The sequence below is a fragment of the Cydia amplana genome, chromosome 17, assembly GCF_948474715.1.
Source record: "Cydia amplana chromosome 17, ilCydAmpl1.1, whole genome shotgun sequence".
Taxonomy (NCBI): domain Eukaryota; kingdom Metazoa; phylum Arthropoda; class Insecta; order Lepidoptera; family Tortricidae; genus Cydia; species Cydia amplana.
In genome coordinates this window covers 12,634,034-12,660,713 of record NC_086085.1, presented here as the reverse complement: position 1 = coordinate 12,660,713, position 26,680 = coordinate 12,634,034, and the positions used below count along the sequence as shown (strand labels likewise).

At 41.3% G+C, this 26,680-nt stretch overlaps 2 protein-coding genes across 2 annotated transcripts; both read left to right on the top strand.

Moving 5' to 3' along the window:
• Positions 1-293: 293 nt before the first annotated feature.
• Positions 294-19,265, top strand: LOC134655823 (aldo-keto reductase family 1 member A1). The gene is made up of 7 exons (XM_063511305.1): positions 294-420; positions 4,802-4,982; positions 6,931-7,118; positions 16,628-16,738; positions 17,561-17,688; positions 18,167-18,317; positions 19,011-19,265. The coding sequence occupies exons 1-7, from the start codon at positions 349-351 to the stop codon at positions 19,152-19,154; spliced, it is 975 nt and encodes a 324-aa protein (XP_063367375.1). The 5' UTR covers positions 294-348; the 3' UTR covers positions 19,155-19,265.
• A 2,188-nt stretch (positions 19,266-21,453) lies between these two features.
• On the top strand, positions 21,454-25,989 carry LOC134655675 (very long chain fatty acid elongase AAEL008004-like). The gene is made up of 6 exons (XM_063511116.1): positions 21,454-21,615; positions 21,853-22,043; positions 22,905-23,039; positions 24,093-24,198; positions 24,937-25,073; positions 25,825-25,989. The coding sequence occupies exons 1-6, from the start codon at positions 21,555-21,557 to the stop codon at positions 25,987-25,989; spliced, it is 795 nt and encodes a 264-aa protein (XP_063367186.1). The 5' UTR covers positions 21,454-21,554.
• Positions 25,990-26,680: the final 691 nt, after the last annotated feature.

Below are 26,680 nucleotides of genomic sequence, written 5' to 3'. Positions count from 1 at the left end.
GAATTAGCTAACTAGCTCGTAATTAAAATTAAAGCATTAACTAACTAATTTAACAGGATAATGATCGCCAGTTGGCATGCGGCAAGCTTGTTTTTCCTCCAGCCAATCAAACCAAAGCAAAGGAAATTAATACAACAAGAAAAACACCGCTCTGCGCCCTGTTTTAACAGTAAGAATCGTGTTAATTGTGTGGCATGACCCGTAGCGGACCGGTAAAAAGGCCCTCCCAAGGCCGCTGCACCGCTGTCTCTTACCTCCCACCATTGTGGATCGAATCACCGGTCGCAGTCGCAGTACACCTATAACTACGGTTCAAACCAGTACACAGTAAACTTGTGGATCGTAAACATGGCCCTCCCGGAATACTTTGAGTTGAGCAATGGTGATCGCATGCCGAGGATCGGCTTTGGAACATGGCAGGTTAGTGTTGTTTTAATTTACTTAAGTATTATACTAACCTAGATCGCAGAAAAGCTGAAGGTAGGTACAGCAATATTAGCAACGAGTTAATTCACGCTGTATTATTTTTTTGGACTTTGCGGAAGTAGGTACTTAATATAAAATGACCTACCTACTTACTGCAAATTGAATAAGAAAAGTAAGGACATATTAGGTATTACGCGTGCAATTTATTTATAGTTGTTAAATTTTTGATAAGTTAAACATATAAGCCTTCAGAATAATCGGAGCGGCCAAGGTGTTTACAAATATCTGTACAAACCCTTAAAGGAGGATGGGCAGATTTGTATGGACACTGGCCTATGAGCCAATAAGAATAAGCGACATACCATTGGAAAGGGTTTTTTATATACTTCATTTTTAGGGTTCCGTACCCAAAGGGTAAAAACGGGACCCTATTACTAAGACTCCGCTATCCGTCCGTCCGTCCGTCCGTCCGTCCGTCTGTCACCAGGCTGTATCTCACGAACCGTGATAGCTAGACAGTTGAAATTTTCACAGATGATGTATTTCTGTTGCCGCTATAACAACAAATACTAAAAACAGAATAAAATAAAGATTTAAGTGGGGCTCCCATACAACAAACGTGATTTTTGACCGAAGTTAAGCAACGTCGGGCGGGGTCAGTACTTGGATGGGTGACCGTTTTTTTGCTTGTTTTTTGTTGATGGTGCGGAACCCTCCGTGCGCGAGTCCGACTCGCACTTGGCCGGTTTTTTTATATGACGGGACTTGTCAAATCTCTGTTTAAAAAAAATATGACACAAATAAAACAAGAAAACGAATAAAAAACTAAAATATCGTGACACTAAATCATCCACAATAAAAAAACCTTAATGATCTGCGACACAGGAACTTAGTATCGAAAAAACTATACAGTCACGTTTAAACTCACACTACTTTCTGCGGTGATAACTTTTTTCACACAAAGATTTGGGACTATCTGCCATAGTAAAAGTTTTAGAACTTAGAATAAGCTATCCAGTGACATACCGCTTGTCCTTATTGGTCAATAGGCCAATCTGCCCACCCTCCTTTATAATCAAGAAGTTAAAGTGCATGTCCTGGAATTTTAGAGTGCATGCTCAGCTCCGATATATCTGATGGCGACTGTATGTTGATAACATGTTAACTGTTTACTATAAGCATACCCTCCTAAGGCCCAAGGTCCTACCTATAGTACCTATTCAGTTCGATGTAATTTAAACCATGTTCAATTGGTACAGAGTCGCTTTTGCTTTCTTTCGTTCAATTTTAAAACAACGCAAAATCAACTTTATTTCGTACAATCTAGGTTTAAATTTCAGTGGCATGGCTCGTTTGTATGTTTGGTTTCGTTTGTATGGCTGGGGAGCATACAGTAGGCATTAATTATGTAGGATAATAATAGTGCATCGTTTCTTGGCCGATTGTTGACGGCACTTGTATTGACCTAGGTACAAACTCCGTCACAACATGACCTACTGTTAGGGAGCTTTGGCATAGGTACCTAAGGAACATTAATCATTTAGTCGCCTTTTATTTTTATTCCCACTTTCGAACCGTCGTAATTAATTTAAGTAAGATAGTTTATTTTGCTCGGTCGGGGCAAGACAAAACAGTATGAGGATTCCATACAAGTGATAGTCTTACCCCACGTTACCATAATAAAAATATATTATTTAAAGTTATTACGAGTAGGTAGTTAGGTACATACTTACTTAATGTATAATTTTAAAAAGTATTGTTTATTCTTGGATATTCTCTTATCGCAAGAATTGACTAATTTTCGTTTCATGACTCATGTCATGAGAGTTCCTATTAGGATTCACAAAACGTGACAAAACATTGCAGTATTCAATGTATACGTATGTATATGGAAAATGTATTTGTAGAAATATTTGTACAGTGAGCAGCAGACGTTGCTAAGCGGTCTTATTCTCTTAACAATAAAGTCGCGTCAAGATTATTTTGAACACCTCGCCCGCATAGCAACTATTGCTGCTGACTGTACCTATTTATCATACCGACGCACAGTCAGTAAATCAGGGAAAAAAGTGGAAGTCGCTACTTCTATATCAATTGATAGTCGACTGTAGAAGCTCGTAATGTCAATGTCTCTGTCTGGCTATGAACACGTCAGGTTCTATGTTCCTCTTAATTAGTAGATAAACGAGCTCACTGACGCACGTGCGTATAAAGAAATAGATAAATAATAATGTGTTTACCAATTAACCGCTATCAACGTGTTTGTGAAAGAGGCGGACCACCTAATATGCCACTAATTACTAGAGCCTTTAGAGAGTTGTAAAGATATCGTGCTGGTATCAGAAATGAGGTCAACAGCGCTAAAGGCAAACCTATAGTATGTGTAGGTATTATAAATGTACCTACATAAAATATATTTGAACATTGCTACTAGTTTGTTTGGATTATTGTTACTAAATTACGGGAAAATGTATGTCATTACACACAGATTTTTATAGTATAAGAATCTTTACATTTCTAACCCGCACATATGTCCCCGTCACTGCCAGTACAAAGTAGCGGATCAGACTACGCGCCAAAAGTATCTATCATTTACTAAGAGACAATTACATACCTATTATATGTGGAACAATTTTAGGCTGTGACGGCGTGTGACCACGCTGTGACAGATACTTTCGAACGCGGAATGTAGTTAGTTATATCTCTAACATTGCCTACCATACCTACAGTTTCGGCACAGTTTTGAGGTTTTACAGTTGTGTTTTTATCAGATAAATAAAACTGAGAGATTTAATATAACATATTCTGGCTGAAAAGACGTTGTTTCTTTACAAAACTGTTGTTTCTTTACAACTACCTAACATTTGTCTTTCTCTAATACCTAACTATAGTGGTCGCGATACTCACGGTCACGATTCTTTCATTATTGGTAAACAGATATAGGTTAGACAGCTGTTTTGTAAAGAATCACCGTTTCTTCAAGCCAGGCAATGTTGGGTGTTGGGTATATGGTATAGGCATCGTTGAAGAACTTGACGGTACATGGACAAAGATGCAAACAAAAGCTATTATTTACAAAAAAAAAATTACTTCAATGGGACAACTTGGCTAGGAGCTTCCGAGTCTCGAATAAGGACTTCATTATTATATCTAGTCTGGGTTCGCTTCCTGCATGGAACTTTGATGCGTTTCTTGCAGAAAGTTATGAGAGACCGCCACTTGGACTGGCGTAGTTTAGTGGTGGAGTCGTTGATGGCGCAGGGTCTGTTGAGGGTCGACGTGCAGCGGTGTGAGGCGTGTGAGTGCGAGCACTTCAGGCGGCGCTGGAGCGAGGCCTCGCTGCCGGTGCAGTCTCCGCTCGAGTGGGACAACCCTCGCGACGTGGACACCGCGAGAGAACACCGATCTTCTGTCTGCTCCAGTTCCTGCATTCCATTACATATTCACTATCATTATTCTCTTTCTTGACTGATGGAATATAGTCGAAAGTTATCATTTATCTCCAAATAATGCTTTTCGAGGTAGGAGGACATCACTGCACGATATGATTTCTGTTATTTTCAAATAAAAGATTTTACGGAACGGGTTAGGTGTAATCTGTTTGACATTGATAGAATGGAAAATACGTGGAAAATGACAACTCTAAAAATGTCTAAATAAGAAGTAGGTATTATGCAAAGAGTAATGTAAGCATATTTAGGGTATTATGCATACAATATTTGATAGGTATATAAAGGCCTGTGCAATGCCTGTGCATTATGAGAGACGGCACACCGCTTGCGTGTGACGTGTGCGTGCACAGCTCCAGAATTTAGCGCACGCGCAGGTGCATATATGTCTAATACGCACACGCAGCATGGTGTCTTCTTGCCTTTAAATACTTCTATGTTTAATTACTTAGTACTATTCTACTCAGATGTTCAAGTTGTGGAAAGTTTGGAAAAGTTCAAGGATATTTCAGGAAATTTTCACAGGTAACAAGGGAAACTTTCATTATGAAAATGGAAAATTTTGGAAAAATGCGAGAAGTTTCCGAAATTCTATCTAGTGGAACTTCGCAATTTTGGAAACTTTCCGAGGGCTCTGGATGACTGACCGTCTTTTGTTGCTTTTAGGCTCCGTTAAAGGCCTGTGCACACCGGCTGCGTGTGCGTGACATGCACGTGCGCGTGCAGCGTTGTAGTATACAGATCCTTATGAGAGACGGCACACCGCTTGCGTGACGTGTGCGTGTGCGGCTCCAACATTTTAGCGCACGCGCACGTGCACGTCACGCACATGCAAGCCGCGGTGTGCACAGGCCTTACAGGTCCGAACATTTAACGATTAACTGTCCAACTATGTACGGCACTAAATGTTTAAGTGATTCTTACAGGCCTCCGATGAGGAATTTGAAAAAGCCGTAGATGCAGCCCTAGAAGCAGGCTACCGTCACTTCGACTCTGCGCGAGCTTACGTGAACGAAGCGTCCCTGGGGCGTTCCCTGCGCCGGTGGATCGGAGACAGCCCTGCCAGGAGAAAGGAGCTATTCGTTGTCACCAAGTTGCCACCTGGAGGTCAGTTGTCACGCAATTTTTGAACCTTTAACCTTTTGGACGCCAATGACCGATATATACGCACCGCAGGTCCAACGCCAAAGACGTATTAATCGGTCATAGACCACAGAGCAACATAGACCTAGAATACCTAGATGCATATGCATAAAGTTCAATTTCATTTTTTGACATTTCGCTATATTTTTTTTTGTTAGCCTGGTTTAGTGTCCCACTGCTGGGCAAAGGCCTCCCCTCCCTTCCTCCACTCAACCCTGTCGTTTGCATTTTCCCGCCAATCCGAATAAAATGCGTCCAAGTCGTCCCGCCATCTCCTCTTTGGTCTGCCTGAACCCCGCGCGGCCTACACCATCGATGGTGTTCCGTGGGTCCCACTCGGTAACCATTTTGGCCCACCTTTCAGGGTGCATGCGGCAGACATGTCCCGCCCAGTCCCACTTAAGCTTAGCGGTCTTGCCACCTACATCTACAACTCGAGTTCTGGAGCGCAGTTCCGTGTTTCTGATTCGATCAGTTCTGCGAACACCTAGTATACTGCGCTCCATCGCTCGCTGGCATACCTTGAGTTTGGACTTTTAATGACCAAGTTTGAGCAGAATACACATGTCGATGAGTTTGCGCTTAAGACACAAGGGAAGGTCACCCTTCAATAGCGCCTTCATGGACCAGAAGCTCTTCCATGCGTTTTCGATACGTCTATTGACTTCTATGGTTTGCCTGTTTTCGAAGGTAGCTATCTGGCCCAAGTAAATGTACTCATCAACATACTGTATATCCTGCCCATCTACCGTGACCCCATGTTTGGCTCCGTTGGTTATCAACTTAGTTTTCGCTCTGTCCATTGTGAGTCCAACTTCAAGGCTCGCAGTGCTGAGATCTTGTAGCATGTGTTGCAGTTGAGATGCCGTGTGGGAGAAAAGAACAATGTCGTCGGCAAAGCGTTTTGCCTGCGTAGGTTAGTTAACCGTTTATTACCGACGACAATGCCCAGCCCCTCCCACGAGACCGCCAGCTTTTTGAATATCTCCTCTAGGCAACTGGTGAACAGTTTCGGAGACAGCGGATCGCCCTGTTTGACTATAAAATACAATTACTTATTTTATTACTTATACGTCCGAGAATAGAGAACAAAATTAAATGCGTCCTATTAATGAACATGGAGCACGGAACGATATTATGAATAGAGCGAAGTGAGCTCTTAGTGTCAATTACTTTTTCACCACACCAGCTCGGAAAGGCTTACTTTGCACTTCAAAACTATCAGTTGCATTTTATTCACATGTGAGGCAAAGTAATCAAATGCAAATTTTGAGTTGTTTTCCTATGTTTGCTGGTAGAATTTAATTTACTTTTAAATAATGATTTTGGAGGATAAATATTTAATAATATTCATTTGGATTTGATTTGGTTTGATTTTGTTTTATATTTTACATTTAATATTTGCTTCGGGTTGATGTGGTGAAAAATTTTGTGTTTCACTCGGGGGCAAATTTTGTTTAACCCTCGTGCTTTGAACCCTCGCAACGCTCAATATTCCATTTTTCGAACCACTCGCTACGCTCGTGGTTCAATTTTGGAATCTTTCGCTTGTTCGGGTATCAATATTAGCATTATTAGCACGAGCGGTTAAACAACAACTTTGCCCCCTTGTAAAACAAATAACTATTCTCAGACAATATTTCAAATAGGTACAGTCGCCATCAGATATATCGGAGCGGCCTAGGTGCTCAAAAATATCTGAACACGCACTCTAATGCCAAGGCATTAGACAAGACAATAGAGGCGTGTTCAGATATTTGTGAGCGCCTCGGCTGCTCCGTTATATCTGATGGCAACTGTACCTATTCTTTAACGAATGTTCATAAAAATTGGCAGAGTCGTAGTTCATATATAATAGGTACCTAGAACCGAATTTGGCATATTCTGATCCGCGTCTTTCTTTACTTGCCAGGTAATCGGCCCGAGCTAGTACCAGAATACTTCAACGCATCATTAATGGACCTGGGGCTGGAATACGTGGACCTGTACCTGATGCACACGCCGTTCGCGTTCGAGCACGTGCCGGGAGACCTGCACCCGAAGAACGCTGACGGCTCCATGAGGGTGGACCTCACAACTGATCTCATCGCTGTTTGGAAGGTAAGTACAAAGAGTAGTAGTAAGCTTGGAGGATACAACTAAACGGAGTAGCCATTAACAGGCTTTCCCCTCTGTCGAAAATAGGCGGCCAACGGTCATACACAATGTATGGACTGACGTTTATCTGACATGGCTATTTTTACGTTACGCATACATTTGACGTTCCCCTCCCCCGCAAAAATCGGCAGACTGTTTTGTACAGAAAATTACAGACATGGCGTCTCCGTTTGATTATATCCTCCAAGGTAGTAAGTACCACAACGTAACGTAACTCTTTATTCAAAATGTCACTGTCATCTTTACATTTGCAAAAACATGGCAAAAACAAATAATACCTGTCAAGTTTTGAATGTCACATACTGACCTCCACCTCCCATCAAACCAATAAATTTTAATAGTGTAACAAAAAACTTAAAAAATGGGTGTGAAATTTACTGAAAAAATCAATGACTCCTACAACTATGATGGGATTTTCCGCAATCCTGAAGTATACAAAGAGTGCAGCCAACTCAAAACTAAGCCAAAAAAGATTTTTAAAGCGATCAGGTCTCGTATCCTAACTCAAACACCGCAGAAAGTTAACAATAAACAAAACATTAAAAACCACGATGAAGAACCGTGGTCGAACGTTCTCAGGTCCTCTCCTTCCTTCAGTAATATTGACAGAAAGAAAAATATATCTGAAAGAGATATTTTCAGTCCTCCCGAATACGGAGTTGTATGTCCCGTCGCGGGTATTGAAACGGAGGTGGAGACTCTTCATGAAACAGAATTAAAAGACGCAGTACAAGAATCATTACACACTACACTTACGGAAGAGGTAGGCGCCAAGCCGCACGTTCCGCGAAAGATATTTAATATAGTTAATTTACCGAGGTTCCTGTGTCCTTGCTGCACAGGGGAAGATGCCGTGGAAACAATGCATATTCGCAAGGATTCCTACGAAAGCATTGATCTATCTAAAAAATCTAATGGTACGTTGCCACCTCTCGATACAGATGCATCCCTATTGAGTATTGTGACTTACACTCCAAAGCGTATGCGGCTTATAAATAAATCAAAAATATGTATGAATACCGTTAAAAATGTTATTCGTAACACGTGGGAATACTTATAACAATGTTCTGCGTAATTTTTTATCATCCAAAAAACCTACCATTAAAGTGAAATAAACTCTTCAAAGAGTCACAACTCAACTAGATCTCAGGTTATCCTAGCAGCGCGTTGCAGTACATGGAAACTGCGGAATCAGGTAATTAGAATAGAAGAATTTTGCAATTATTATAATTATTTTATTCTGTAAGTGTCATATAACGCGGCAACCTTCAAATCAAGGGTGAACAGGCACCTTCTGGGCAGACTCGCTCCATCGTAGGCCACGTCTTCGCCTCGGCTAGTCTGTGGCCATGAGTAAGCCCATTTTTAATAAAAAAAAAGTGTAAGTCTACTAGTAGCGCTGGCGGTACACTGCGAAATTCAGTAAAATGCTGCAAATGGTGTTCAAGGTATAAAAATTGGTACGATTGATCTTTAGGACATTTGAATCAATTTGACCCGAAGCACCAACAAAAAAAAAACAAGTTTTATATTAAAGGAAAAAATGGAAAAAGTTACGCTTCCATTTTTCCTTTAATATAAATTTGGAATATCGCTCGCAGACGTATCTGCTTGTTAAAAAATTGAAAAAAAAAAACAAGAACAGTTATGAACTCATCTTTTGTATTTGGGTCAAATTGATTCAAATGGCCTAAAGATTAATCGTACCGATTTCATACGTTAGTCACACCAATTTGTCAGTCAGTAAGAACCAGGAAAACTATACTCATCCTTTTCTTTTGTAGTGTAAGACAAAGATAGTATGATTCTCTCTGTCTATGTTTGAAATGAGACAGTCCTTTGACAAACTATAGTATTTCATTTATTTCTCCATAGTGTGTATTTTAATGTTTCTACGTATCTCAAATTTTAGATGGTGAATCCGACGAATGAGTTTGCGTATGCAAACATTTTTTTTTCCATATCTCGTCCCGTTTTTGTCATGTCCCGGACCTTTTGCGGCGTACGTGGAGCCGATGCCAACAGCGCAGAGGCCCTTTAAGACACTTTAATCTAAAAGCAAGGGGATACACGTCATACACGTGGCGGATACCAGCCCCGAACGCACAATGTGATACCTACATCCGGAGATGGTCCCCGCCAGGTGCAAAGACTATTGCAGTGCAGCACTTTTGTGCTGCGATGGGAACTAAGGTCATGGCCCATGGGCTATTTGAAAGTTGGATGGACTGGATATTAATGGGCTATGGGAGAGACTAGCGGACACCTGCCGTGACAATCAGTCTCAAAATCGCCAACTCATAGAGTGGGCCCCGCAATGGCCGCACGCACAGTGCGACAACAGGGCAACACTTTGGAGTGGCTGTGAGGTTGTCGAGAGGTGAGTCTGCGGTAGCCAGATCCCGGTAATCCGTTCAGCGGGCCGCCGGCGTTATGATATTTTACACTTCCAACCTGGAGCATAGGTCCCGCTCTTGCGACTCCATCTCTGGCACGGCCAATCAAGGCAAGCACAGAGGCGAGGGCCAGATCACATGACAGAGGGCCCTCTGGAATAGGGGTCCGCGGTGTCGCCACTCACCGTCAGCTGGCCACAAGCTGCCCCCGCGGGGACATTATTATTATTCTCTTTATTTATTTATCTTCTCAGTTTAGGTTCTTTATTATTATTATTATTTTGGGTGGTGATTAATTAAGATTTTCATAAATAAATTCTGATTAAATATTTTAAGATTTTTTCTAATACCTATATGTAGTTAATTCTAAGTATAGGTAATTGGTTAAAAAATATTATCAAGTTTAAATTACGCGTGAGGACTATAGTCCTCCGTGTTGGCGACCCTAGCGATTCATTACCATTTTCTCTTATGTGGGCCTTACTAGGCCTTATTACATATGTGGCTGGCCAGGCCTAATTTAGTCATGAAGATACAATAGGTAAGTGATGATGATGATGAATGATTACTTAATTTTACTATAATAACATACCGTATTTCAATCCAACCTGAATTAACCAAGCTTCAACCTACTTTTAAAATCCAGATTGGGCCCATGTCATCTGTCATCTGTCAGGAAAGAAAAAATATACTGACATCCGCTACCTTCTGACAACATCAAGTCAAATCCCATGTTTAGTTAACAAAAATGTTAAAACAGTAGCTTTGAGTCAACAATGAATCCAACTTACTTACATGAAAGTTAAAATTGGAAATGAGTAGGCCGTGTTCAGAAGTGAAAATTAATGTGTATCGGGTTTGGGAATGCCCTCAACCTATCATGAACAATGTCGACCGACAGTTATAAGATGTCCCGGAACAGCAAAATGCAGGCCGCTGGTGGCGCCCCGGCGGCGTGACGCTTGCCAAGGTCTATGTCCCAATCCTCGTGAATGTCGGTACGAAAAAAATTCCCGCGACTGGGAGTTTTTCTGTAAGTACATGTGTTGCTGTGGATGGTGCTGCACCAAGAAATGTGTCACATGGTTACACCAATACAAAAAAAATTGCCAATGCAAAAGGAAAGCGAAAGGAACAAAAGCGTTTAAAGATAACAAAGGCAATATGCAGTTGAGTCCGCCCGCCCCCGCTGGCCTAGGCCAGTCCGCCTCCGCCCCCGCAGGCCTATCTCCGCCCGCCGCCGCAGAGCTAGCCCCGCCCACTCCGAGTGCTAGCAACCTACCGCCTCCTGCCGAAACTCCGGTTTCTACGACACGTCTCTCCTCTGCAGGAGCTATGAACGCTGCCACGGCACAGGCAGGCACTCAGGCAGGACCTCAGAATGTTAGAAAAGATTCTAAGGAAATTACAGACTCTACTGACGAAAAGTCCATGACAAATCTTGCAACTGCCAAAGGAAAACGAGGAGGGTCGACCCTTGACGCAAAAATAGAAAACGCACAGGTTGATGATGATGACGCTAATGTGCAGAAAGAGGTGCAATTTAAAAATAGGAATAACGTTTATTACATATATCATTGTAAAGTTGAAAGAATGAAGTCAACATGGCCAATGAAGGAACCGAAATCTACCAATACTAATGTGAGGGGAGTCGTGGAAATAAAATCACGTGAAGATGGTATGACAAAGCTCCCAGATATTTTACCGCACTTTCGTTATTACGGCAAGTCATTGCAGTGTTTATATGCAGAAAATAGTCCGCTAGAAATTGAACATTCGAAACGCATTCAAAAGGGTACACACATTAAGAGCGTTAACTCGCTTCATAGAGGTAGTTCCATAATGCCTGAAAGCGGAATCGCCGGCCCTTCTCAATCTATAAAACGTCCACGCCCGCAGCGAAGACCATTTTCATATAGCCTATTCTGGCTTTGGGGAAAGAAAAAAAATAACGAAAATGTTGGAGCTCCCCAAGACAAAAAAGCAGATGGATCCAGTTCCTCATTAAAAAGTCGCACCAGATCTCGGGAAAAGAATTCGCTCGATGTAAACAGTACAACCTCGACTAGCCCAGATTACGACAAACTTTACGCTTATCATTTAAAAGCAAATGGATCCAATTCCTCATTAAAAAGTCGCACCGGAGCTCAGGAAGAGAATTCGCTCAGTGTAAACAGTCCAACCTCGGCTAGCCCAGATTACAACAAACTGGGCGCTTATCATTTAAAAGCAAATGGATCCAATTCCTCATTAAGAAGTCGCACCAGAGCTCAGGAAGAGAATTCGCTCAGTGTAAATAGTCCAAACTCGACTAGCTCAGATTACGACAAACTGTACGCTTATCATTTAAAAGCAAATGCATCCAGTTCCTCATTAAAAAGTCGCACCAGAGCTCAGGAAGAGAATTCGCTCAGTGTAAACTGTCCAACCTCGGCTAGCCCAGATTACGACAAACTTTACGCTTATCATTTAAAAGCAAATGGATCCAATTCCTCATTAAAAAGTCGCACCAGAGCTCAGGAAGAGAATTCTCTCAGTGTAAACAGTCCAACCGCGATTAGCCCAGATTACGACAAACTTTACGCTTATCATTTAAAAGCAAATGGATCTAATTCCTCATTAGAAAGTCGCACCGGAGCTCAGAAAGTGAATTCGCTCAGTGTAAACAGTCCCACCTCGACTAGCTCAGATTACGACAAACTGGACGCTTATCATTTAAAACAAAATGGATCCAATTCCTCATTAAAAAGTGGCACCAGAGCTCAGGAAGAGAATTCTCTCAGTGTAAACTGTCCAGCCTCGGCTAGCCCAGCTTACGACAAACTTTACGCTTATCATTTAAAAGCGAATGGATCCAATTCCTCATTAAGAAGTCGCACCAGAGCTCAGGAAGAGAATTCGCTCAGTGTAAATAGTCCAACATCGACTAGCCCAGATTACGACAAACTGTACGCTTATCATTTAAAAGCAAATGCATCTAATTCCTCATTAAAAAGTCGCACCGGAGCTCAGAAAGAGGATTCGCTCAGTGTAAACAGTCCCACCTCGACTAGCTCAGATTACTACAAACTGGACGCTTATCATTTAAAAGCAAATGGATCCAATTCCTCATTAAAAAGTGGCACCAGAGCTCAGAAAGAGAATTCGCTCAGTGTAAACTGTCCAGCCTCGGCTAGCCCAGCTTACGACAAACTTTACGCTTATCATTTAAAAGCAAATGGATCCAATTCCTCATTAAAAAGTTGCACCGGAGCTCAGAAAGAGAATTGGCTCAGTGTAAACAGTCCAACCTCGACTAGCCCAGATTACGACAAACTTTACGCTTATCATTTGAAGGCAAATGGATCCAATTCCTCATTAAAAAGTGGCACCAGAGCTCAGAAAGACAATTCGCTCAGTGTAAACTGTCCAGCCTCGGCTAGCCCAGCTTATGACAAACTTTACGCTTATCATTTCAAAGCAAATGGATCCAATTCCTCTTTAAAAAGTTGCACCGGAGCTCAGGAAGAGAATTCGCTCAGTGTAAACAGTCCAACCTCGACTAGCCCATATTACGACAAACTTTACGCTTATCATTTAAAAGCAAATGGATCCAATTCCTCATTAAAAAGTTGCACCGGAGCTCAGGAAGAGAATTCGCTCAGTGTAAACAGTCCAACCTGGACTAGCCCAGATTACGACAAACTTTACGCTTATCATTTAAAAGCAAATGGATCCAATTCCTCATTAAAAAGTCGCACCGGAGCTCAGGAAGAGAATTCGCTCAGTGTAAACTGTCCAACCTCGATTAGCCCAGATTACGATAAACTTTACGCTTATCATTTAAAAGCAAATGCATCCAGTTCCTCATTAAAATGTCGCACCAGAGCTCAGGAAGAGAATCCGCTCAGTGTAAACAGTCCAACTTCGACTAGCCTAGATTACGACAAACTTTACGCTTATCATTTAAAAGCAAATGCATCCAGTTCCTCATTAAAAAGTCTCACCGGAGCTCAGGAAGAGAATTCTCTCAGTGTAAACTGTCCAACCTCGGCTAGCCCAGACTACGACAAACTTTACGCTTATCATTTAAAAGCAAATGCATCCAGTTCCACATTAAAAAGTCGCACCAGAGCTCAGGAAGAGAATTCGCTCAGTGTAAACAGTCCAACCTCGACTAGCCCAGATTACGACAGACTTTACGCTTATCATTTAAAAGCAAATGCATCCAGTTCCTCATTAAAAAGTCGCAACGGAGCTCAGGAAGAGAATTCGCTCAGTGTAAACAGTCCAACCTCGACTAGCCCAGATTACGACAAACTTTATGCTTATCATTTAAAAGCAAATGCATTCTGTTCCTCATTAAAAAGTAGCACCAGAGCTCAGGAAGAGAATCCGCTCAGTGTAAACTGCCCAACCTCGACTATCCCACACTACGACAAACTTTACGCTTATCATTTAAATCACACCGTATATAAAGATTCTGCGAACAAAAAAATGACGTCGATCAAACATAACAGTCGGATTCGTCAATCCAGGCGACGCAATAGACGGGCTTTCGGTCTTACAACAGCGTTACGGAAGCTGAGCAAGAAATCAAGTATATCTCCAGTGATACACGAACCATCTACTACCACCGTAGTAATACACCTATCAGACTTCCAATTTACTGTTAGTTCAACTATGCTGAGGATTCCTACGGCGTCCAATCTCTTGCAAAATAAAGAATGTGAAAAGCCATTAACAATCAAAGATTGTGATCAATCATAAAAAATAAATAAACGTAAGTCCCATTACGAATACCTAATGCGTATGATTTTGGCCATTCGTGTTCCCAGAGTGCGTATCATAATAAGATAAGATAAAGATAAAGATAAAAGATAGTTTATTCAAGTAGGCATAATTACAAAGCGCTTATGAACGTCAAATAAAGCTAGGTAGACCGGCTCCAACCCTACACCTCTGCCCCGAGAAGATTTAAATCCCCCCTCAATTGGAGGAGGGTATCCCAATATGGGACCGGCAACAAACTCGGCGGGACACATCTTTTCAAAAATAATTACATCTTATAATTAACATGCATTACGAGAAAATAAGGGAAAAAAATACTATTTAAATGACTTTAGAATTCATGCAATTATACACATAAGGTGTAATAGAAATTTGATTTAGAAAATATACATATGTACATGGAATCATACTAAATTCGTAGCTCTTTCAGAAAACATATCAAATTCTTACAAAAGGAAAAGAAAATAAAGTTATTAAAAGAAATGGGAAAACATATTATATAAATCTGATTGATTATTATGAATTACCAACATATAATATTTGATGTGCTTTCCTGCTTACCTGAGCTGTGTCACCTATAACTCTATACATAATACAATGTTTTTAATTGCTACTACTTTTTATTAGTTTCTGGTTTGGACCATGCATGTTTGTCTGTCAAGTAGTCCTCGACTCTGTAATAAGCTTTTAACATCAATGACTTTTTTAAGTAATTCTTAAGAGCTGGAAAGGGTAATCTTAAAGCATCCTCAGGTAACTTGTTATAAAAATGAATGCATTGCCCAACGAATGACTTTTGTACTTTACGGACACGAAACTTTCTGATAGCAAGCTTATTTCTATTTCTAGTGTTAAAGTTATGGACATCAGAATTCTTAGTGAAGGAGTCTAGATTCTTAATAACATAAATAATACTACGAGATAAGCATGAAAATATGATATTGTTGAACAAGTTTGTATTAATTGCATACACAAATTAATCATGTATCAAGTGCCATTCAATCGATTTTGATAGAAAGCTGATTAAAATATTTATGTAATTATTTATCAAAATGGAGGTAAGCGGGTAATGGGAGCCTAGGAATTATCTAAAGATCTATCTAAAGATCTGAAGGATCTAAAGGATCTAAAGATTTATCTTTATTAGCAGAGTAAGGTTTTGCTGATTTAGTTATGGTAAAAATCATATCCAGCAAGATTCTAAATTATGGCTCTCATTACCCTTATGAAAATTTATTAGGCTCTCATTTTCCGAAGTGTGGGGTAATGAGAGCGAATGACTTTTTTTATATTTTGATTTGTTTTTCCAAAAAGCATATCTTTAGCAGGTTCAAAACGTGATTATCTGATACTCAAATAAACAAGGTCTATGTTCATACTTGAGCTATATTATAATTTAAACATATGTCGTTTTTATTAACAATTTTCCTTAGTAGGCTCCAATTCCCCCCCGCTCCCCTAAAATTATTTGGATAGCTCAGTATTTCATAGGTCATCGAAACTAATTACTGTCAGAAAAGTAGGTTAGGTTAGGTTAGAACTGTGACTCCCCAGAAAAAAAAACTGCTACCAGAAAAGTAGGTTAGGTTAGGTTAGAACTGTGACTCCCCAGAAAGAGAAACTGCTACCAGAAAAATAGGTTAGGTTAGAACTGTGACCCCTCAGAGAAAGAAACTGCTACCATAAAAATAGGTTAAGTTAGGTTAAAACTGTGACCCCCCACAAAAAAAACTGCTACCACAAAAGTAGGTTAGGTTAGGTTAGAACTGTTACTGTTACCCCCCCAGAAAAATAAAAGGTTAGGTTTATTGCGTGGTATTTGTTTTGTATAATTATTATATTATTTCAACGTTATACCTTCTTATACTTATCATAAACGATATTATGTGTAAAGTTCATTATACATTATAAAATTATAGAAATCATTGTTATACGTATCACACGTAGAGCACTTATTGCACGTTATGCCATTCAAAATTACCTATACTAATTGAATTTATATATTCAGAGCAATATATTATAGATTTGTGTACGTTTACGTTTGTTACGTTCGTAGTATTACCCATTTTTTATTGAACTTAACTACTTACTTTTAAAAGATTTATATTTAACTTATATCCTTATTCACCTGAGCGGTGTGGGACTTGTACCCTTTTCACCAGAGCGACAGAATTATATAAGTATATAATCGATTCAGTTATATGACAGTGGCAGTCTGGCAGAGCCATGGGGGTTCGCGAGGAGCTCACGGGACCACTAGTATAATGTATTCAATTGTTTTTGCAGAGCTTGTTGAAACTGAAGGAGTCCGGCGCAGTACGACACGTCGGAGTCTCCAATCTGAACGCAGACCAACTCGCCAGGATTTGTGCTGTGGAGAAACCGGCTTGCCTGCAGGTTTGTGCCTGATTTATAATATTGCCACGTTTTTGGCTTTAGCGTCTATTGCAGACGATTTATGGTGTAAGTCATTACACCGCCTGGGACGGAATTAAGGAAACGCATGCCCAGCACCTGCATTACCCTCTCGGCTTCACTGTCTTATCCCCAGGCGAGCCAATACGTGTGGAGACAGGTCGGCCGCAGGAATCTGCCGCTTATTTCAGGTTGGACCCTACTCGCGCCTTACGGAAACTCCATTCCGGATTTTATTTTGGAGTATCCTTCTCTTAGATGGATTGCAAACCAATGCTAAGAGGACCATCTCCCCTGTGACGAAATAGCTTCTTGCTTCGTTTGTGGACTTAGTCGCCTCTTACGACACGCTTATCCTATGTGAGGGTTGGCGCTATTCTAAAGCCGGCCACCACACGGCTTAACGTTTTTGTATAGCCTAACTAATCCTCTGTCAATACGGTGTATTTACATTTGTCCCTCCGGGTACATATGGGAACAGGTGCATGCAATCGTTTCCATCTGTCCCCGCCTCATGATGGCAGCGGTCGTGTGGGACGTGTACTAATGAGAATACTCCGTCAATCTGCGCAGCAGGAAGGCGTGATTTATTCCTTTCACCAACAACGCCTAAAGTTGTCCACTGTTGCCGTACCACCGATATAATTGACGAACCTTAAATCGTTTTACGAATCCTATTTAATTCGTCTCAAGATCTCAAAATAAAATATTAAGAAAAGCTTAATGTTTAATTATGGAGATGTTTGTAACTACTCGTACGACCGTTGAAAAACCATCAAAAGGGTAACTTGTTTGTATTTCCAGGTGGAAGTACACCTGCTGTGCCAGCAGACGGCGCTGCTAGCCGAAGCCAAGAGGCTTGGCGTGCCCGTGGTCGCGTATTCGCCGCTCGGCTCCAAGGGCCTCGCCGACATGCTAGCTGAAATGACTGGGTAAGTGTAGTGTAGCCTCCCTCTGAACTGAGAATCGTGACCATTGGATATTCCGCCACGCCTTATCGCTATTTCATTGGATATTCCGCCTTTGGAGTGCCTTGCTGTATGATTTTCCTTCATGGGCGTTTGTTTACACGCCTCTTACATACATTAGTCTCTTATTTCCACAGCCATTACACGTATTTCAACCGGAGTAAATAAAGTGATTCCACTTACTGGTTCTTAACAAACACCTCGGTCCCTCGCTACGCATCCTCGCACATCTCTGATGGAAACGCAGCCTTACAACAGAACAAAAGTTAGAGGAAGTGGAGCCCTTTAATAAATTGGTCCACCTAGATGGAGGCCATAGTCTTGAGTCATCCTTGCGGGTACACATTGACAGTCTTCACAAGCTTCCATCCCCGCGTTTCCCTAACATCCCCTTGACCTTTAACTACTTTTGTCTTTTATCAATGTTTTAACCTAGGTGCAGGCGGTCATACCCCGACCTGATGACGTTGGAGCCAGTGACCCGGACGGCGGCGGCGCACGGGCGCACTCCCGCGCAGATCCTGCTCCGGCACGCGCTGCAGCGCGGCATCGCCGCCATCCCGAAGAGCACCAACCCGCAGCGGATCAAACAGGTAGTTAACAGATGTGTGTATACCCCGACCATCTGACGCTGGGGGTACTTTAAAGGCCCCAGTACACAATGGGCCATCACCGTCCACTCCAAGGTCTCCAAGGGATGCATTTATGCGTTAGAGGGAGTAAGTGATATTGCTATCTCATTCTACCGCATGGCTACGTCCCTTGGAGTGGCCGGCGATGGCCCATTGTGTACTGGGGCCTTAACCCTTTGAACGCCACGCCTATCGCGTGCTGGGCATCAGTCAGTGTTGACGTCTGCGGCGGACAAAGAATTAACTGACCATTGGTTAACCTATATGACGTTGCAATAAAGCTTACGAATGGTCAGGTACAAACAGCAACACTCCTAACTGCACATTGATGGACCTTATTACAAATTTAAAGGCATAAGGCCCACGATGTACAGATAACAGTGTGGGCGATGGTACTCCTGCATCCTGCACGGGAATTGGTATCTGATGGTAGATGACAAGTTTTTAGGGTTCCGTTCCTCAAAAGGAAAAAACGTACGGAACCCTTCTCGGAACTGAACGAAACGGAACCACTCGTGCGTCGGTCTGTCTGTCTGCCCGACCATTCCCCTACCCTATCCTACGGGTTTTTAAAGACATTTCATTCACGTTCCACATAAAAAATACATTGTTAAAAATTGGGTAATGTACGGAACCCTTGGCATTTGTTGACAGAATATATCGGTGTGGGACTTTGAGCTGAGCGCTGCAGAGATGGCTGAACTGAACGCGTTGGACCGCGGCGAGGCGGGACGTATCTGTGACTTCAGCTTCTTCGCGGGCATCGAGAAACATCCCGAGTTCCCCTTCAAGAAGTAGCCTTGCCGTTGTGAACCGTAAATACTAGGTGTTAGGGTTACTTTTACTTCGAGCTGAGCACCTCGGGGATGGCAGAACTAAACGCATTAGAGCGCGGTCAGGCGGAACGTATTTGTGGCTTCAAAATCGTCTTCAGAGCATCGAGAAACACCTTAAAATATCATTTTACTACGAGCTGAGCGCTCAAGATATTGCCGAGCTTTAATTAAGAAAGCCGCAGCGTTAAGAAACTCCCCAAATTCCGCTTCAAGAAGTACCTACCCTTGCCGTAATATTCCGTAAATAATAGGTTACCATTCCCGATTTCGATAATATACTGTAGTACGTTCAGATGCCATGACAAGATGAAGGAAGTTCGAGCAGCGTCAAGAAATAATTCGAGTTCTTCTTCAAAAGCCTCATGTTGTCTATAAATTTACTGTCGCGATCTGCTGAGCGATTGTGGCGCGTCTATGAGAATTATTGCTTTTTCATTCTAATCCGCTCTATCGGTTGTAGACGCTACACGTAAATTGTAACGTTTAAGGTCTCTGCCCACTACACCGTATCATACCATGACCGTGCTATGAACATATCAGGCACGAAATGTAACGCGACACGGACTACTATGCCCACTACACCGTGTCCACATTGTTTCATATCCGTATATAACGGGTTTAGTGCCCGTAGTAACCGTGTATCATCCCCATAGCATCCGCCTATAATCCCCGTAGCATCCGCGTTTCATCCCCTTAGTACCTGCGTTTTAATCTCGAGAGCCAGACTCGTCAGAAAGAGCCAGCGAATGGTTATCATACTGGCAAGAGCGAGCAACAGATACGGCAACGCGTTTATAACGGGCTTAGAACGGTCACCATAGGCGGTAATAACCCGTATGTTCAACGTTTCGCCGCCTGCACGCACCGTTCTGGCAGCGTTGCGTGCCATGCACGGAGCGTTTCGGCGCGGGCAAAATATCCTCGCCGACAATTTAAGACGGTCCGTGCATGGCACGCTACGGGTATGGTCGGTGACGGAACGGGCTAGTGGGCATAGTCTCATACTTTTTAATACAAAGATATTTTTTTTGCCTGACACGTTCATAGTAGTAGGTATCTGGATGTTGACTTCAACTCTTATCTTATTCAAACGTGATAGAAAAATTACCCATTATTTATAAGAAATACAAAATTATTGCCTGCTGTTATTTGCTTTATAGGTACAAAAGACTACAAATATGTACCTACCTACAAACAAATAAAAATAACAATACCTAAGCTCGCAAGAACAGTAAGAATATTTTTGAAGTTTGTTTATACCTAAACAATGTTTTTACCCTAAGAAATATAAAAATAAATATAATAACTACAAGTATTTTGTTTCATTTTATCCGTTTGAATGAATTCACAGGCTTGTATTGGCAAATGCTTTCTTCAGCTGTTCCATTGGCCTTTGCGTCTATTGCAGACGATTTATGGTGCAAATCGGAGAGACAATGACCTCTCCCGACTTAACACCGCCTGGGACGGAATTAAGGAAACGCAGGGATGCCCAGCACCTGCATTACCCTCTCGGCTTCACTGTCTTAACCCACAGGAAAGGCGAGCCAATACGTGTGGAGGCAGGTCGGCTGCAGGAATCTGCCGCTTATTTCAGGTTGGACCCTACTCGCGCCTTACGGTAACTCCATTCCGGGATTTAATTTTGGAGTATCCTTCTCCTAGATGGATTGCAAGCCAATGCTAAGAGGTTCGTACGACACCCTTATCCCATGTGAGGGTTATTGGCGCTATTCTAAAGCCGGCCACCACACGGCACCTTCAGCTGTTCAGCCTAATACTTAGTATTAAGTCGTTTTTGCTATTTGTTTTTTTGTAGGTATTTGCCATTCATATAGTAGACCGACCGACACTACCGACCTACAATAAGATACAGATTGGGATATAGTTACAAACAATTATACTGACTGTACTTACAGTTAGGTTTAGTTTATATATTAACCTTTTCGACGCCGTGTCCAACACAAAAGCTGTCACGCTGACGCCACGTCACCGAAGTGTCAAAACTGAAATTGAACTTTACGCATTTGCACGTAGGTCTATGTTGCTCTGTGATATGTGACCGATTAATCGGTCTTTGGCGTTGAACTTACGGTGCGGATATATCGATCATTGGCGTCCAAAAGACTCGCTGGTTAGAGTAGGTTATACCTACCATGTACATAGTAGTAGTAGGTACTAACATAACTTACATAACACTACCAACATCAGATTACATTGTGGACGATGGTACAATGCATAAAATTAAAATGTATAATACTGAATATCATTTCACTTTGAAATGAACCTTCTTTAGCAACAGTCACTCTAGGAGTGCAGTTTCAACCATCGATGTGTGTAAAATAATATATTTATTATTAAAATGTCGCTTATTTTGAAAGCTGCAGTGAGATTATATTATTATTTAAATGAAGATATTGCAGGTAAGTGGTCAAAACAACTATTTATTTATATACCATGATATTACCATGTATTACTATTTCAGTTTTTATTTATGGAAACTGTCCCAAGTCTAATGTACCTACACGCTAATCTATAGTTTCTAGCTACTTAGCATTTTTAATTTTATACAAAAATAACGTGTGCCACTCGCAATGACTCCTTTTTTTGTACTTGACCAGAACTATAGAAAGCTTTATCGCATTTATCTCCCACCATAGATCCGCGAACCCATAACTGGTACCTCATGAGAACGCCATGGCCCGGGGTAGCCATCATCGTACTCTATCTGGCTTCTGTGTTCTACTGGCTGCCGGCGTTCATGCGCACGCGGCGCGCTTACGACCTGCGCGGCGTCATCGCGATCTATAACGCCACACAGATTCTGCTGTGTGGCTATGTGGTTTATAAAGTGAGTCAAACTAAGCTACCTACCTATATGAGGTCGCCGTGGCCCAGGGTAACGCTTGGCTAACGACCTAGTAGGTATATATGTCTCATTTACATCCCTCTGCAGTTTGGTATCTGCGCGTTTTCCTATCGTTGCACTTCAATGTACCTACTTAAAACAGATTTTATAATTTTTGCCAAATTCAACATCTGGACTACCTTATCAATTTTGAAAAAGCTTTGGTAACTCTTTGGGCATTTTTTTTATTTTATTGTCTTTATATCATGTTTCGTGTTTGGGGTCATCCATTAATTACATCACCCGTTTAGGGGGAGGGAGGGGGTCAAGAAAATGTGACATATTGCATGTGACATGGGGGAGGGGGGAGACACAAACTTTGTGACGTCACTTTAACTTCATCAGTATCCGAAAATTTATTTAATTTATTTTATTCGCTGTACATTTAAATAACAAGTTTTTAAAACGATAATCGTTTTTATTCGTTTAATTTTCTTTCCTAAGCAGTTTTGGGTTATAAAGTTACTAATATTGATATCGTCAAAAATATTTTGATAACATATTAATAATACTTAGGTAACTTTACATCATTCGATTTGGCGATTTCGTAGAAAAAATGTGACGTCACACTAGGGGGGAGGGGTTTGCCAAATGTGACCAAGTGTGACAAGGAGGGGTGGAGGGGTCAAAAAACCTAGAAATTCGTGTGACGTAATTAATGGATGACCCCTTTGTTCCGATCAGAGTAGCTCTTCAAAACATACAAATTTTATCAAAAACTTACAAAAATATAAATCCGATAAAAAAAATGGCCCTTTTAGCCTTTTTTACCCCTCTTCTCATGTAATGCTGTTTATTCGACAGAGCCTCGTGCTGGGTTGGTTCAGCCACTACCGCCTGTTCTGCCAGCCGGTGGACGAGGGCCCTAACAGCGTGGAGTACGCGTGGCACGTCTGCTACGCGTACTTCTACATCAAGATCTTTGACCTACTGGACACGGTACGGTTCCACAGTTGTGCTATACCTTGCTTCTTTTTTGTCAGACGGTGCCCAAAGGCCCTGAGGGGCTACCGGGAAAACCTAAATTCGCAAATTGCGGGGATCTTTCTCTTTTACTCCAATGAAGGCGTAATAAGAGTGACAGAGAAAAATGCCCGCAATTTGCGGACTTCGATTTTCGCGGTTACAGCCCTGCTGACATCGCGGAGTACGGCACGTCTTCTATAAATACTTCTACTATTCAGTCCTACTAGTACTCAACTGTAGCTAGCACTTGAAGCGGGCAGAACCTACAGTTAACAAAGGAATGCTGTCACAAAGAACATCAGCAAAAATGCTAGAGACTCTCTTCGCAAAGAGACTTTTATAGTTTGAGCGGGATTTTTCTCTCTTTGGTTTTGATGATTCTATAAAATATAAAGGTTCATGATTATCTTGATACTTTTGATATGCCTATCAACTATATTATCCATCGCGTGGATAATTTGCATGGTCAGCGGATGTTACATGCACTATCATGCAAATCTTACTATTGAATTCAAATTAAAACATGACGTGAACGTTAGTTCGAAGTATGTACCTAAACCTCAACCTTTATCGAGGTTTTGTACTGTTAGGCGTATTCTAATAGGTAGGTAGGTAATTAAAATGTCCTAGGCCCATTTATAGTACGGTTCTTGAAGAATGTGAATGAAATAGATGGTAATAATTGTTGACATTTTACACTTCTAAGGGAAAACATATGCCTGCGATTCCTGCGAAGATTATTAGATTACTCATCGGTTCTTACTAATCGCCACCTGTTGGACACCTGCCAAAATATGAGTCAGTAGGTAGCAAAAGTGAATTATCAGAACGATCTTGACGATAGATCTGCAACTTTTGTTAACAGATGTGGGTAAATCAGTACTTTCAAACTAACACTAAACCCAAGCTCCCACGCTAGGACTTTGACCTTACTCAACGGAGAACATCGGGACAAAAAACTTGCAGTTTAAAAAACGTTATCTTCCAAACAATTTTTGATAGTTATATGTACCTACCTGTTTACAGGTATTCTTCATATTGAGGAAGAAACAAGGACAAGTGACGTTTCTGCACGTGTACCATCACTTCGGTGTGATAATGGTAGCGTGGGGCATCACCAAGTGGGTGCCAGGTGAGATTCACACTTCATCAAATTAAAATACTTACAATCACTTTCAAAACGCCGAACAAAATTGTACCTTGTTATCTTACAACAAGGCACACAATCGATTGTATTTCTTGCAGACATAACGAACAGGATTTTTTTTTTGGGTAGGTACTGTGTAAATGTCGTCAGATTTCACGAAAGTGTCGGCAAGTTCATCATCGTCGGCATTAACTATATATATAGCCTATATAGGTATGTCCCATTGCTGGGCACAGGTCTATTTCTATAGGAGGGCTTTACTTAGTACTAGGGTTTGCAATCCGGATCCGAAATGTATGAAATTATCCGGATCTGGATCCGGATCCGCGGATCTTCCCATACATTTCGGATCCGTCGTGCAAACCCTACTTAGTACCCAAGTTACTTTATTTAGTACCCAAATTAGCCAAAGACGGAATGGGGCCTTTCACACACACCTTTGAATGACGTCCCCGATGTACCTTATGTGTAGAGGTTTCCTCGCGAGTTTTTTTCTGCACCGTAGTTCCGTGGGTATCAGGCCTTACAAGCCGGCGTTCGCACCTTCGAACCACAATGACCACCATATTGCGCCGTACGGCTAATTTATCTACTTCATCAATCAAATTTGCGACAAAAAAAACATTACATAAATTTACGCATCTTAATTGGTATACATACTTACATACTTACTAAGTTCCTTCGTCTACCTATTCACGCGTTCATTCTGACATGTTTTACCAGGCGGGCACATGACAATGCTGGTGACCCTCAACTCGTTCGTGCACATGGTGATGTACACGTACTACCTGCTCACGTCGTGGGACGATTCCTACAAGCACTCGCTCTGGTGGAAGAAACACGTCACGCAACTCCAAATAGTAAGTATATATATGTATAGCTGATATGGGTCTATTGTTTCCCATAAAGTTTTTTTTTACACCACATTGGTGGTAAACAAGCATACAGGCCGCCTGATGGTAATAAGTCACAGTAGGTTATAGACGCCTGCAAGTCCGGAGGTGTTACATACGCGTTGCCGACCTTTTAAAAACCTCTACACTGCTTTTTAGAAGAACCCCATATTGTAGAGTACTGTAGACCCTAATAAGAATGAATTGTAGAATGTATTGTTTTTCCGCATTTTCGTTCTCATCATTTGGTTTTTCTCAGAAGCGCGTAACTTTTCAGGATTGCCATTAGCAAACCTAACCTTTTTTTTATAGAGGGGAAATGCATTATGCATACCACCCAAGCGCGGAGACGGGCCTGGGATAGTTATAATTTATCCACCACTTTCTTATGTTTATTCCTTTACCCAAATTCACTTTATCTATATTTTTAAAATAATAACCGGCCAAGTGCGAGTCGGCTTCGCGCACGAAGAGTTCCGTACCATTACGCAAAAAACGGCAAAAAAAATCACGTTGTATGGGGCTGGGGCATCGAAATATGTACATCATCTGTAAAAACTTCAACTATCAGTACTATCACGGTTCACGAGTTACAGCCTGGTGACAGACAGACGGACAGCGGAGTCTTAGTAATAGGGTCCCGTTTTTACCCTTTGGGTACGTAACCCTAAAATGGAATGAGAGAGTAGTTAAATGAACGTGCATTATATAATTTCAGTTGCAGTTCGCATACCTGATGGTTCACTTCGGCACGCTGGCGGTGAAGCGCGAGTGCGACTACCCGCGCCCCTGCGCCTACATCATGTTCCCGCAAAACTTCTTTATGCTGCTCATGTTCGTCGACTTTTATTATAGGACTTATATTAAGAAACCTAACAAGTAGCGGACATACTAATCCACAGAACGACTAAGTTAATAATGGACTTGTTTCGAGCTTTTAAGTACCTACTAGACCGATCGGTGCCCCTATTTATAGCGTGGAAGATTGAAATAAAACAAAACAGAGCTATTGAAATACTCAATATAGTCTTTTTAATAAGTCATTTTTAAGTAAAAGAAAATTACATCCTTAATTCTTAAGGGCTCATATAGACGATGCAAGAACTCGCATGCGAGTTTCATCACATTGCGGGTTTTGATCGGTCGGTTAAATTGGACATAACCAACAGTCCGTTCTTATCCTATAAGCGCTTATAGCACCATTATTAGATCAATCAATTGCAACACATTGTTATGCTAAGCACCATTGCCTATAATTTAACGAAACAAAAAATAAATAAACCCATTCTCACTTTAAAACATTATAAAATAAACATGTGTAATTATCACAATTACTTATTATATAAATTTAGACAGACTATTTTCATTTTCACTTAATAGTACAATTATTTAAACTGAATAATAGAAATACAATTAACGTTCTTTTATGGGGTGAAAAAGAAGTTTTCTTAAAGAAAATCAACAATCTGAGTAGTACCCCTGTCTATAGGTAGTATAGTATACAGCTTATTAGGTAAATAAACGTATTGTAGTCCATTGCACCAGTAGGTATATTATAATCCAAGTATAATCAT